Source organism: Vanrija albida (genome assembly GCF_041260175.1).
Source record: "Vanrija albida strain AlHP1 chromosome Unknown contig_3, whole genome shotgun sequence".
Lineage (NCBI taxonomy): Eukaryota > Fungi > Basidiomycota > Tremellomycetes > Trichosporonales > Trichosporonaceae > Vanrija > Vanrija albida.
This window is the reverse complement of record NW_027191422.1, coordinates 2,955,362-2,967,735: the sequence shown is the minus strand read 5'-3', so window position 1 is coordinate 2,967,735 and position 12,374 is coordinate 2,955,362. Positions and strand designations below refer to the sequence as shown.

The window sequence follows — 12,374 nt, the reverse complement described above, 5'->3', positions numbered from 1 at the left end:
TAGAAGTGAATGCAGTCATGTCGCAGCAGGACACCCCCGCAACATCTCATCCGCCGGCCTCTGCCGCCCGTATCGACAGTGGAGCAGGGTCGCGACAACATTGCTCCGGACCGGGGCCTTGGCACGCGGTCGAATCAGACATTTACTAACTGGCCATCCAGACGTCTCGACCAACCAGTTTCTCAACCATTCACCGCCATGGAGGACAACGGCAGGTGGTCATCGCCCGCGGGTACGAGTCGGACGCGCGACTCGCCCCAGTCGCCGCCCCGCAAGCGGCGGACGTACCCCAGCTGCGCAGAGTGCAAGCGGACCAAGGCGCGATGTGGGTCGCCCGGCCAGCTCCCAACTAACCAGCAGGCAGCAGGTCCTGGCCCTGCACCGAGTGCGTCAAGCGGGGTGAGTCGCCCCCCCATACCCCCACTGACAAACAGGCATCGAACACCTCTGCCCCGACAACGTGACGAGCACCGCGCCGCCCAAGGCGCAGACCATCGCCATGCTGACGCGGCGCGTGGCCGAGCTCGAGGCGCAGCTCCAGCGGCTGGGGCAGAGCGTCGAAGCGGCCGACGACAGCCAGCGCGAGCCAGACGGGGCAGGGGCGATGCCCGCCCGGCCGCACGACATGACGGCGCTCCTCGGCCGCCTGGCGCTCGGCCCAGCAGCGGCAAGCACGAAGCGGTACGCGGGGACCGAGGGCGCGGCGTTCTACCTCTCCGAGGACGAGGACGGCGACGAGGCCCAAGAGGGGCGGGACGCGCTCGACGACCTCGGCCTCGCGCTCCCCTGGGCGAGGGGAGGGGCGGCCTGGCTCGGCGGGGTCGGCTCCATGCCTGGCGCGTTGGTGGACCGGTGCCGCGCGCTCATGGTCCCGCGCCGGGTCGCGCGCGAGCTCTGGGCCGAGTTCTGGGGCCTCACTTCCTGGCGGTGGGTTGGGTGAGGGAGAGCGCTGACGCGAAGAGTACAGCCCATCACCCCGGCGTTCTTTGCCGCGCGCACCCTCCCAGCGCTTTACGACGCGCCGGCTGGCCCCCAGCCGCACCAGCTCGCGCTGTTCTTCGCGCTTGCGGCCGCGACGCTTACGCTCGACGCGAGCTCTGGCCTCAGGGCCAAGCTTCCGGGAAGTAGTGGACGCTACCTCAGCACGGCTTGGGCCTGCCTCGTGACGGGGAATGTGTTTACGTCAACCACGCTTGAGAGCCTGATCGCCATCGCGTTGATCGGGCTGTGCCTCCTCAACTCGGAGGACAAGCGCAGCCCAGACGGCAGCTTTGCGCTCTTCGGCCTCGGCGTCCGGCTCGGCGTCATTGCCGGGTACCACCGCGACCCGGCGCTACTGTACACCGACATGAGCGTCGAGGACATGGACGCGCGCAGGAGGATATGGCACGAGCTGCTGGCTAGCGATCGGCTGCATGTGAGTTGCCAGTGGGGGCTGCTGACCCCAGTCCATGCCGGCGCTGCTGCCCAACTCGGTCGACCTCAACCACTACGACACCAAGCTGCCGTCCGACGCCGACCCGCGCGGCTACTTTGTGTGGAAGTGGACGATTGGCGTGCAGATCTGCAAGGTCGTAGACTACTGGACCTCGGTGCGGATCCCGTCGTACGAAGGTGGGTCGTGCTCTGGCAAAGCTCACCCTCAGTCCTGCAGGACATCGACGCCGGCCTGAGGAGGCTGCTGCATGCGCTTCCCCTCGAGCTGCGGTCGCCCGACCTCACGACGGCAGCGTACCGCCTCGACCGGCCCAGCGCGCCGCCTGTCCAGCCCAGCCGCCGGGCCGAGGCCAGCGCGACCGGGAATATCGACCCGGACCTCGTCTCGAGCGAGGACGTCGTCGTGCGCCAGCGCATCCGGCTCGCCATGCACTTCTGCATGCTCTTCTGTGGGTGGCTCACCACGCGTGCACTGACACCAGTCTATCTCCACCGGCCGTGCTTCATCCGTGCCCTCGTCGCAAACGACAGCACCATGGATCTGAGCGTGCACACCATGGTCGAGACGTGCGAGCACGTCGTGACCCTCACCGGCGCCGTCATGACCCTCGACTGGTCCCTCTCGCGGTGGTTTGTAAGTCCGCCCACCCGGCCCGCACTCACCCCCCAGTCGTTCGCGGCCGACCTCTTCTCCGTGCTCCACTGCCTCACGGCCCTCATCATAAAGTCGACAGACCAGCTCGCCATGGAGTCGCACATGGGCCAGCTGGAGCGCGGCGTCGAGATCCTGCAGTGGACCTGCAGCCTGCACCCGACGTCCAAGAACCGCGCGCTGCTGCAGGGCGCGCAGCGCCTCCTCGCCAACGCGCATGCGCAGGCCAGTGTCGGCGTCAACGAAAGCATCAGCGCCGCGCAGCCTGACATCGCGCCCGCCCTCAGCCCGCGGTGGAACGAGTGGCTCGACGTCCTGCCCGGCGTCGGCATGCCCAACATGCCCGTGTCGATGGAGGGGCTCGGGATGGGCCTGATCCTCGAAGCGACGGGCGGCTCCACCCTCGGCGTAGATGAGATCCTCGGCCTGCTAGCTCCGACCGAAATGCGCCCACAGATGTAACCTCCCCGCTGTTGTCATGATGCATGAGCATTCTAGTACCCGGGCATAGTAGCCGATCGTAGCCGATCGCCCCGCTCGTCGTCCTCGCCAACAACCGCCTAGTACAGCAGGCCGGCGATGACATGCTGCGCGGCATAGTAGAGCGGGAGGCCTACGCCGGCGTTGACCCACTCCTGCGCGACGAACACCTGGCGCGCGACGAACAGGTCGCTGAGGAAGAAGAGGGTGGCGCCAAAAGCCTGGGCGTAGGGGTATCGGCTTGCCGGGGCCGTGGCGAGCGCCGTCGCCTCCATGAGGGTAATGACGGTGATGTACGCGATGACCGGGACCACCATCTCGGGCGGCACGCCCGGCGTGGTCGCGGACGAGAGCCAGTGCCACACGACGATGGCGGGGAGGAGGAGCGCCCCGAGGAGGGGGTAGAACAGGCCCGTGTAGAGCTTTGAGCGGCGGAACGCGAAGATGTAGCCCACGTGCCCGAGGAGGAAGGCGCCGATGCCGCCGATGAAGGCGAGCGGCGTCGCGCGCTCGTCGAAGAGGAGGAGCACGTCGCCGACGAAGGCGAGGACGAGGGACGCGATGATGATCCGGCCCAGGGGAGTGTTGGCGCGCGGCGCGGTGATCGCCGCGCCGAGGAAGCCCACACTCGCGAGCGGCTTGGCGATGTATCTCGTCGTGTTGAGCGAGCCGGCCTCGGCGATCAGCAGCTGCCCGAGCGCCACGGTCGTCACCAGGCGCCAGTTGAGTCCCATTGTCGTACAGTCGAGTGTGTAGTGGATGGAGCGCCGTCGACAAAAGTCGAACGACGATCGGCCAACTCATGCCCGCTGTAACCGGCCGCACAAGTCACGTGAGCAACAACGGCGATCGCGCGATCGGCTCGACGCGCCTGTCTTTGGATGGATGCATGTCATTTCATTCTCGCATTCCGAGCTCTCTTCGTGGCCTATGTATGTACTTCTCACTTCATGCCCCTCACATGGGACTTTTAACAACGTCGACTACCCTTCTGTTCAAAACAGAGCCTGCAGCTCCGTCACGAGCGCCGTGGCCGCAGCAGCGCCGGTCTGGGAAGCGAGCCACGCCTCGGCCTTCTCGACAACCAGCTCCCACACCTCGTGGTCGTCGGCGAGCTTCTTCTTGAAGTAGGCAATTGTCGCAGCCGTCGTGGGGATGCTGCCGAACCCGCCGTACTTGGCGTCCACCTTGGCCGCCTGCGAGCCGACCTCGGAAGCGGAAACGCCCAGGATGCGCCCAAGAGTCGCGCCCCACGACCAATTGCCTTCGAATGTTTGCAGCTTGATGAGGGCCCCGAGAATGTCTGTCGGGAGGGCAACTTCCTTCTCCACCACGGTCTCCACCACTGCAGCACTCTCGTCGGCTGCTGCAGCAGGGCTGTACGCGGGAGCAGCGGCTGCGACAGTGTTAGCAGGTATGCCACTCTTGCCAACGCTGTCAAAGCCACCGCAATGCGCGGGACAGCAGGGAAGCGCTGGTGCGCTGGTGCACGGATGGGCAGTGGCTCCAAACTTACCAGCCTCCAACAACTCCTTCTCATACTGGGCCATTAGGGCAGGATCCATAGCGCACTCTGGTGGCGCCAACGGCGCCAACTTGGATTCATAGCCTCTTTCGATGGTAGGGGCCGCCGCATCAAACGCATTGGCGCTCGGTGCTGCGCTCCCAAATGCCGGCTTGCTGCCGAAGAGTCCACCAAGGGGAGGCGGGGCTGGAGCCGCCCCGAAGAGACCACCAGAGGGAGGCGGCGGGGGTGGAGCACCCCCTCCGCCGAAGCCTCCGAACCCGGGTGCGAACCCGGGTGCCGCCGTTGCCGAACCAAACAAGCCTGCAGATGTAGGCGAATAGCCACTTGAACCCAACCGAGATGCGGGAGCTGCAGCCTGGCGTGCTGGGGACCTTGCTGGGGACCCCGGGGCCGCCATTGCGAAACGCAGCGGTGCAGCCGCCCTTGGTGGTGGCGCAGCCGCTCCAGTCCTCATCCGACGAGATGCTGCCTTCCTCGGGGCGCCAAAATCCCAGGACGATTTTGCCTTGCCCTTGAGGACTGGGACACCATGCAGGGTATCATTGTGTGCCTGGATGGCCTCGCCGACTTCGTGAGCCTTGGTGCCATCGGTAGAATCCTGGATAGCGACAAAGGAGCACCACTTGCCACCAACTTGGTACGTTACACCGAGACGAACGGCTTCGCGCTTCACCAGGTCGTCAAAGCGGCTCGGGTACTTGTTCTTGATCAATTTACCGTTGCTGTCCGTGGCCTTGGTGAGCCAGCCTCGACCCTCTTCAAGGTCGTGAACAGCGTCACGGGCAGCCAGCTGGTGGATCGTTTCCTGCTTGTGGTCGAGAGCGGTAACAGGGATCTCGAGTTCCAGAGGGCCGTGGTCGGATGTGGCGCGAAGGATTACTGATGTCGGAGTGCGCGTGGGGGTCGTGTCGGAAAGGAGAACATAGACGGTGGTCCGGTTGAAGGGGAACAAGGGAGGGATGGTGTTTGGTGTTTGGAGATACTTGGGAACAGGAATGGTTGGCAGAACAGCATTCATGTCGACCTTGATCGTGTCGTCGCTCTTGTGATCCTTGTTGAAGAGGCTGATGACCTTTTTGACGGGCGAAGTCGACCGGGCGGTGCCAACAACAGTCTTCTCCGAGGCGCCGTCGTCGATGACCAGGTCGCCCACCTTGTCGACAATCTCGAAGTCGTCGTCGTCACTCTCGCTCTTGACGTAGGCAGCCTTCTCAGGCTTGTCGTACTTGATCTCGAGGGTGTAGTCGTTGATATGAGGGGTAAGCGCCCCCTTGAGCATGCGAATGACTTTCTTGTCCATCTTCTCGTTGTCGGCAACCGACTGGCTGAAGCCACGGCCGGCCCGTGCAGCTCCTTCGACAAGGGCTGAGCTGGCGCCAGAGCCAATGCCAAGAGTGAAGACACGCACGGCACCCTTGCTCTTCTCAACGGCGTCATTGATGAGCTGGAATAGCCGTTCCTGGTCCCAGATTTCTCCGTCCGTCAAGAGGAAAACCTCCAGGTTAATGTCTTTGTAACGCTGCTTGAAGGTTGCCTCGACAGGCTGGTACATCTCGGTACCACCATAGTTTGCGTCGAAGGTGTCGACATGCTGAGTTGCCGCCTTGAGAGACTTCTCGGAATAGGTCTGGGACTTGTCCCATAGGAAGTCGAAACGAGTTCCAAAGCTGCAGATGTTGAACTTGATGCCCACGGGAAGTGACTTGAGGAAGACGTGGAGAGCCGATTCTGCGTGTTAGGGCTGTTGAATGATATGTACGTACTGAGATCAGGAATCTTGCCGCCCATGCTCCCGCTACGGTCGCAGACGAAGACCAGTTCCGGGGCCTCGGCCGGCAGTTCAAACTTGGGAACCAGGGAGGCCATAATAGCGCGCTGGTTGGGGATGGTTGGGTGAGTCTCCAGCACGGCTGATGGCTCTCCCAACTTGGTTGCCACGACTTGAACGATGAAATCCGTGTCGAGAGACGTAGAATTGAGCGACAGGGTGGCCGAGGCCTTGGAGAATGTTGGGTCGGCATCCGGTGCTGTCGATGTGGTTCCAATGTTCACCGTAAGAGTATGTGAAGGCGACTGGATCGACTTGATGACGGAGCCGTCGGCCATCTCGGCGTCCACAGTGACCTTGAATGGCTCATCGGCAAGCTTGGCGGGCGTGGAGTACGAGTCGGATGATCCATAGCGTGGTGCGACGGCGGTGGGGATCGTCAACCTGATTCCGTCGACCTGAGCGTCGTGCTTGAGCACACCGACATAGTCGATCTTGACGGTGACAGTCTCGTTGGCGGGCACGTTGCCGATTGATGTTGCAAACACGTCGCCGGCGTCAAGGCTCTGCTCGAACAATCCTGCCGTCTCGCCCCGGTCCACGGCCGCCTTGTACTCTGCCTTTGCCTCATCCCGCTCCTTGACGACGCCGTGGGTGGTGACACCGGCGACGGTGAATGTGAAGCCGACGACCGTGACTCCGTCATACAACGGAAACGTGTACTGGACCTCTTGGAGTGCCGCATCGCTGGTGTTTTGGAACGTCTGGGTCAAGGTGGTGCGTGCGGTGGTGGAAAGGATGTTGGTGTGCGAGTCGACCCCGACGATGGGCAGGTACTTCTTCTCATAGCGGACGTAGGGGTCGTCGATCCTGATGACGGTGTAGCAGCCGCAGAAGGACAGATAGGACATGTTGTGTGGTGGGTGAGTTGGTGGTTGTAGTTTGAGAGGTAGTGGGCAAAAGGAGAGAAGCGAGGGAGAGGAATGGTTTAAGTATGCCTGTCGGAAAGGAAGACGAGGAAGGCGAGGAAGACACGGGGAGCGCTATGCGGTGCAGTGTCGGTCGTCGGTCGGGCCAAGACACTCGAGGGTGACGCGTTGGGTGGCAAAATGCGGCGGTCAAAGTGGCCACGCACGGATCACCTGATCCGACAACCGGCCGCGCCAGGCACGCACCCAAAGTCAGGGGGAATGCGATATCGGCCAGTCATGTCGCTCGCTCTTGCGACAAAGGTCCAGTCTCGACTCTTGATGCATCGCTTGCTGAGCAAGACGTGGGAAATCGTGCAGTCGGCCAGTGGAGCGCGCGAGGCCAGCTGCAGCAAAGACAGTGACGATAACCGTGGAGGAAAAAAGTACAGAGCGATGCCTCGCCGCGCGGGTGGCGTTGATTTTGCGATCTCGATCGGGACGCGATCAAAGCAACGCCGCCAGCGCGTTTTCGAGGGGGGGGGGCGTGCCGATAATCGCCAAGACGAGATTCAACACTGCTTTCAACGCTCAACACTCACCCACCGTTGTTTACTCACCACCTAGCGACGCAGAGCACGATGATGGCGAGCGCTGTATGTACATATCATGCTCGCCGAAACATCCCTCCTTCGCCTACGTTCCAATCGGGCAAGTCGTCGCCCAGCCTGGCCGGTTGTGCCGTGCCTCTCAGTCCCGCTGGCGACCCCAATGTCTTTTCGCCACCCGGATCCGACCCGACATGATCTTTTGCGCGATTTTAACCATCCTGCCCCAGTGACAGCGAGGAAAAGCGACGCGCTTCATGTCGGGACGATGCGATACCCGGAAAGCTTGATCAGCACGACGGGAATGTAGCCCAGGACGAAAAACGGGTGCACAACGTTCGGTGACGACAAGCATGGATCCGAAGCCTCGAGGTTTGCCGGTTGGGATCACCAGATTGACGTGGCAACGCGACACCGACGCACTGGCGGCCAAGTGCACTGGGCCTGGCAGTGCCCGGCCCACTCTCCCGCACCTCGCACCACTCACTCTACGCCTTGATCTGACGAGTGCGAGACGCGCGAGACACTCCAACTTCGAAGCTTCAAGGCCGGATCCAATCGCTGATAGCCGGCAAGCCGGGTAAACCTGTTCAACGGCGCCGGCAGCCGGTTCGCCGGGCCACCGCAGACTCCATCGACAGCTTCGTGAGAACCGCATACATCGTCGCTACAACATAAAGTACCCCCTGTTCGACCCCAGCTCGAGCTGGGCCGCGATCTCAGCAGGCAATGCAGCAAACCACTCCTCCTCTCCACCAGGCTTCGGCAGCACGCGGCCATACTCGACCATGTTGGTCGGCGCAATCTCGCAAAGGTAGACCCACACGAACTCCTCCTTCGTGTCGGTGATGCGCGCGACGTCGCGGGTGATGTTCAGCATGAGCGTCTCCTTGACGCTCTCGCTGCGCCCGGACCGAATGTCCCCGCGCACCCAGATATGCCCCTGGGCGTCGGCCGAGGCGGCCGCCTCGCCGCCGAGGTAGCGCTCCTGCCTGGGCCCGTCCTGCTCGACCACGACCTGGGTCAAGAACTTGGGCGCGCCAGTCGCTTCGGTATGCCTGCTGGTGATGGCGTGCGCGACCGCTGATTTCTGGGCGGCGCTGAGGCCGGGCGGGGCTTTGACGACGTATGTGGGCATATTGGCGGTGGTGTTGGTGTGTGTGCTGTGGACGAGGGGGATGCGAGTGCGTGGTGGAGGCGGAGGGGATCCGAGTAGAGCGCCATTGAGGTGGCAAGAGTGTGGAAGAGGAAGGGGGCCCGCAGCGCCGCTATATATCTCGTCCGTGAGCTCCAGCGTGCGAGCCGCACAATACTGATAACGCCGGAAGTTCGCCAAGAGCCGGCCAAGGGCCGCACAAAGCCCAGCCCCGGGGTCGTCACTCTCGGCCGTGGCCTCTGCCTCGGGTCATGATCTACACGGCTCTCACGATGGCGGGCGTGCAGAGGCGCGGCTTGGCGAACTCTGCATGTCCGATGCCGACGGCCCAACCTCCACCCGGAGCACCGGGTAAGATAACAGGCGCCGCCACGGATGTCTCCTGCAAAAGGCGTCGATGACGTCTGACTAAGCAGGCGCATCGATTCCGACATGCGGCGTGCGTATAATACTCCCCGTTTCCTCGGTTACCCACAGTCACCGAGCACTCCCCAGTTCCCCACTCCCCAGCCCCACACCACTCCACAATGCCAACCTACGTCGTGCGCGTCCCCGCGGGCTTGCTCTCCGAAGCCAAGAAGGACGCGCTCGCCCAAGCCATCACCGAGGCGCACCACGCAAGCACGGGCGCGCCGCACCTCTTCGCGCAGGTAATCGTCGACGAGGACGCGCCCGAGCGCAAGCGCTACCTCGGCGGCGTGCCCCAGCTGCAGGCCGAGCCGGGGGGACACATCTGGATCCGCGGCGACATCCGGGGCGGGCGCAGCGCCGAGCTGCGCGAGGGCCTGCTCCGCGCCATTGCCTCGCGCGCAAGCGACGTCACCGGTGTGAGCATCGACAACGTGTGGGTCTACCTTTCCACCATGGAGCCGAGTACCATCTTCGAGTTTGGCGACGTCGTGCCCGAGCCCGACGCGGCGAAGGAGAAGGCGTTTGTCGCGGGGCTCGCGCCGGATGTGCGGGCCAAGTTCCCCAACGGCAAGTAGGGGGCGGAGGGGGTTGTATGCATTGGATGAAGGATCAGCGGGGCGGCGCGGGGCGCGGGGCGCTGGCTGACGAGAGTATGGCGGGGTTGTGTACTCACGCCGGCTGGGATGTGCATGCATTGTCTGCACTCCTCGGGGAGCTGGAGCAGGCCGGAGGCAGTGTGAAGGACGAAGCCGATGTGAATCGACCCGACTCACGCGACCAGCACGCGCCACCCACGCGACCCCCGCATAATCGGCCGATTTCGCGATTTCCACCGAGTCGACAACAACAAAAATCTCGAACGCGTCACGGCCACACGAGCGATTTGTAGTCGCGATTTGTAGACATCACGCCGGTTTGTTATTGCTGTGCGAGTGCTTTCTCGGGCGCACGTCTTAAGCAGTAGAGGGCTGCGACGGACTTTGCCCCCCACCCTCTCCACCTCACCCCGCCGACCCGCGCGCCATGGCCTCGACCCTCGCCGCGACCCTCACCCGCCCGCTCGCGACCGCCCGGGGCGCGTGGCAGGCGTACCTGTCCCAGCTGAAGAGCCACCCGCTGCGCACAAAGATGGCGACGTCCGCGTCCATGTTCCTCCTGGCCGACTCGGTCGCGCAGTTCGGCATCGAGGGGCGCCGCTTTGGCGTGGACGCGGACGCCGCCGAGGAGGACGCGGACGCGGCGCCGAAGTGGGATGTGAGTTGCTGTACGAGGCGGCGCTGACGCCCAGGCGGTCCGTGTCACGCGGCTTGTGTTGTGTGAGTTGGCTGAATCGGAGCGGCGTGGGTTCGACGAGGCACTGCGTCGGGGCTAGCTTCCTCGCCATTGCCGCGGCGAGGACTCGACTCGGCGTGCGGCGAGGTAATCGCCACGCGCAGTTGCCCCGGCCCGCCGCCTCCCTCGACATGGCTTGCCCCCCTCGGCCGTGCTGACGCCCCAGACGGCGGACTCGTCTTCGCGCCCCTATCCCACGCGTGGCTCGGCCTCGTCGACCGCGTGCGCCTCACGTCCAAGCTACACACGCTCGGCGCGCGCCTCGCGCTCGACCAGCTCATCTGGGGCCCGTTCATCGTCGGCGTGTTCTGGGGCTCGAACGGCGTGCTCGAGGGCAAGAGCCCCGCCCAGGTCCAGGAGAAGGTCGAGCACGCCTTTGTCAGCAGCTACATCAAGAGTCTGTGCGTCTTCGGCCCGACGCAGGTCATCAACTTTGCCTTTGTGCCCCTGCACCACCGGCTCGCGGTGCAGCAGACTGTCGGGCTCGGTGAGTCGCCTCTCCGGGCGGTGCTGACGCCCACGCAGGCTGGAACATCTGGCTCTCGTACATCAACAACGTGAACAACCGCATCCTGGCGCGCGCGCACGCCGACCTGGCGCTCGCGCAGGCCGCTGAGGCGGAGCAGGCCGCCGCCCACCCCGAGGAGAGGGTGTCGCATGCCGGCGTGGAGCGCGCGGAGCACGCCGTCGAGAAGGCGCGCGCGAGGAGGGAGCGGATTCGCGGCGGCGAGGGCGGCGGCGCGACGGGCGTGGGCACGCGCATGGGCTTTTAGAGAGAGCTCGAGGGAGCGTGTTGTATAGCTGCTTGTCCGTTGACCAGGCCTTAGAACTTAGACTTAGATGTACGCATACTGCTGCGGGGTGGTGATGGAGAAGGGAGGGGAGGGGAAGATGGCGGGGGTTGTCTTGGACTGATCCAGTCCTGGCTTGGTTGGGAAAACGCTGTGGGGTTGACAGGAGACGCGACCCAGCCTCAACGGTGGGGAGTGGTAGTCTCAAGTCTGAGACTGTGGGATTGGCGACACGACACCATGTGAGACACTCCGTGTGGGGTAGTAGCGAACCTGCGACCCTACCAAGACCATCCCCCACGATGCTTTACCCGATCAATGCCAGGCTGCGGGGCAGAAACCCACCAAGAAGGCGAACCACGCCAGCGGGTGCGGGGTAGACGTCTACGAACGCGCGTCATCACCTCCCAAGACCGGTTTCCCTCCGACATCGGCCGCAGGGTACCCCCGTGCACACTTACCCCACCTTCTCCGGCAAGCCGCCGAGGCTTAAACACCGACCTGGACGCACGGCGCTCCGTCGCGGCCAGAAACCCGAGTGCGCCGAGGGCCGCCTGGTGGGGGCGGTACCTGTCGGTATCGCGCGGTGAAACCAGCAATAACGAACGCGCTTGCTCGCTAGATGTGGCGGATAAAATGGCTGCCAAGGCGCTTGGGCTAGGTTTAGCTCGTTGGCGCGGCAGGGAGCCGCACGAGATCCCCCACAAAGCCCACACTCCCCACCCCCGTGCCGCGGCAATCGCTGCTCAGCGACCAACCACAGCCGTGCTGCTGCGCAAACCCCGCCCCACCCTGTGCCTCTGCCTGCCTAAGCGAGGGTTGATATGCGGCCCAGTGACGCCATCCGGCGCCGAGACAGGCACGCAGCTGCCCCCGTGCACATGAGCGGAGTGAGCGCCGCCTACCAGCGCTTGCAGACCGAGGTGGCAGTCGGTCTCACATGGTGACACTGGGATGCTGGTCGCCCGTCTCTGCTCGCCCCTCGCCCCTCTCTGCTCGCCCCCGGCTCACTGCCACCGTCCACCGTGCCCTTCAGGCCCCGGATCTGGGATGGGCAATGCGGCGGGCCGCCTCGCCTCCGCCAGGAGCTGGCGTATCACGGACGTGAGCTCCGCTGATACAGTCGTGCTCATTGGGAAACCGAGCCCACCCCGAGCTGCGGGAAGGACGCGATTCGATAATCTCTGAACGAGGTCTCACGATCCATTACCAACGGCGCGACGACCTAGCACCCCCCGTCGCCTCGATCCGTCGCGATTCGATAATACCCCACACGAGGCCCGCTTGGCAGGACGAGACGCTC

General features: G+C 64.1%; 6 protein-coding genes across 6 annotated transcripts; 3 read left to right on the top strand and 3 right to left on the bottom strand.

The window, feature by feature from the left end:
• Positions 1 to 198: 198 nt before the first annotated feature.
• Positions 199 to 2,551, top strand: Q8F55_004475 (uncharacterized protein; the record flags this gene model as incomplete). Its single annotated transcript, XM_069352990.1, has 8 exons — positions 199 to 325; positions 361 to 399; positions 435 to 927; positions 961 to 1,417; positions 1,449 to 1,614; positions 1,647 to 1,886; positions 1,920 to 2,071; positions 2,108 to 2,551. The coding sequence occupies 8 exons, from the start codon at positions 199 to 201 to the stop codon at positions 2,549 to 2,551; spliced, it is 2,118 nt and encodes a 705-aa protein (XP_069210408.1).
• A 98-nt stretch (positions 2,552 to 2,649) lies between these two features.
• On the bottom strand, positions 2,650 to 3,303 carry Q8F55_004474 (uncharacterized protein; the record flags this gene model as incomplete). The annotated part of the gene is made up of 1 exon (XM_069352989.1): positions 2,650 to 3,303. One exon carries the CDS (start codon positions 3,301 to 3,303, stop codon positions 2,650 to 2,652), a length of 654 nt encoding a protein of 217 aa, XP_069210407.1.
• A 261-nt stretch (positions 3,304 to 3,564) lies between these two features.
• Positions 3,565 to 6,776, bottom strand: Q8F55_004473 (uncharacterized protein; the record flags this gene model as incomplete). Its single annotated transcript, XM_069352988.1, has 3 exons — positions 3,565 to 3,965; positions 4,086 to 5,825; positions 5,861 to 6,776. 3 exons carry the CDS (start codon positions 6,774 to 6,776, stop codon positions 3,565 to 3,567), a joined length of 3,057 nt encoding a protein of 1,018 aa, XP_069210406.1.
• A 1,272-nt stretch (positions 6,777 to 8,048) lies between these two features.
• On the bottom strand, positions 8,049 to 8,519 carry Q8F55_004472 (uncharacterized protein; the record flags this gene model as incomplete). Its single annotated transcript, XM_069352987.1, has 1 exon — positions 8,049 to 8,519. One exon carries the CDS (start codon positions 8,517 to 8,519, stop codon positions 8,049 to 8,051), a length of 471 nt encoding a protein of 156 aa, XP_069210405.1.
• A 545-nt stretch (positions 8,520 to 9,064) lies between these two features.
• Q8F55_004471 (uncharacterized protein) lies at positions 9,065 to 9,523 on the top strand (the record flags this gene model as incomplete). The annotated part of the gene is made up of 1 exon (XM_069352986.1): positions 9,065 to 9,523. The coding sequence occupies one exon, from the start codon at positions 9,065 to 9,067 to the stop codon at positions 9,521 to 9,523; it is 459 nt and encodes a 152-aa protein (XP_069210404.1).
• A 448-nt stretch (positions 9,524 to 9,971) lies between these two features.
• Positions 9,972 to 11,053, top strand: Q8F55_004470 (uncharacterized protein; the record flags this gene model as incomplete). Its single annotated transcript, XM_069352985.1, has 4 exons — positions 9,972 to 10,202; positions 10,237 to 10,264; positions 10,447 to 10,767; positions 10,806 to 11,053. The coding sequence occupies 4 exons, from the start codon at positions 9,972 to 9,974 to the stop codon at positions 11,051 to 11,053; spliced, it is 828 nt and encodes a 275-aa protein (XP_069210403.1).
• Between the last annotated feature and the right edge of the window lie 1,321 nt (positions 11,054 to 12,374).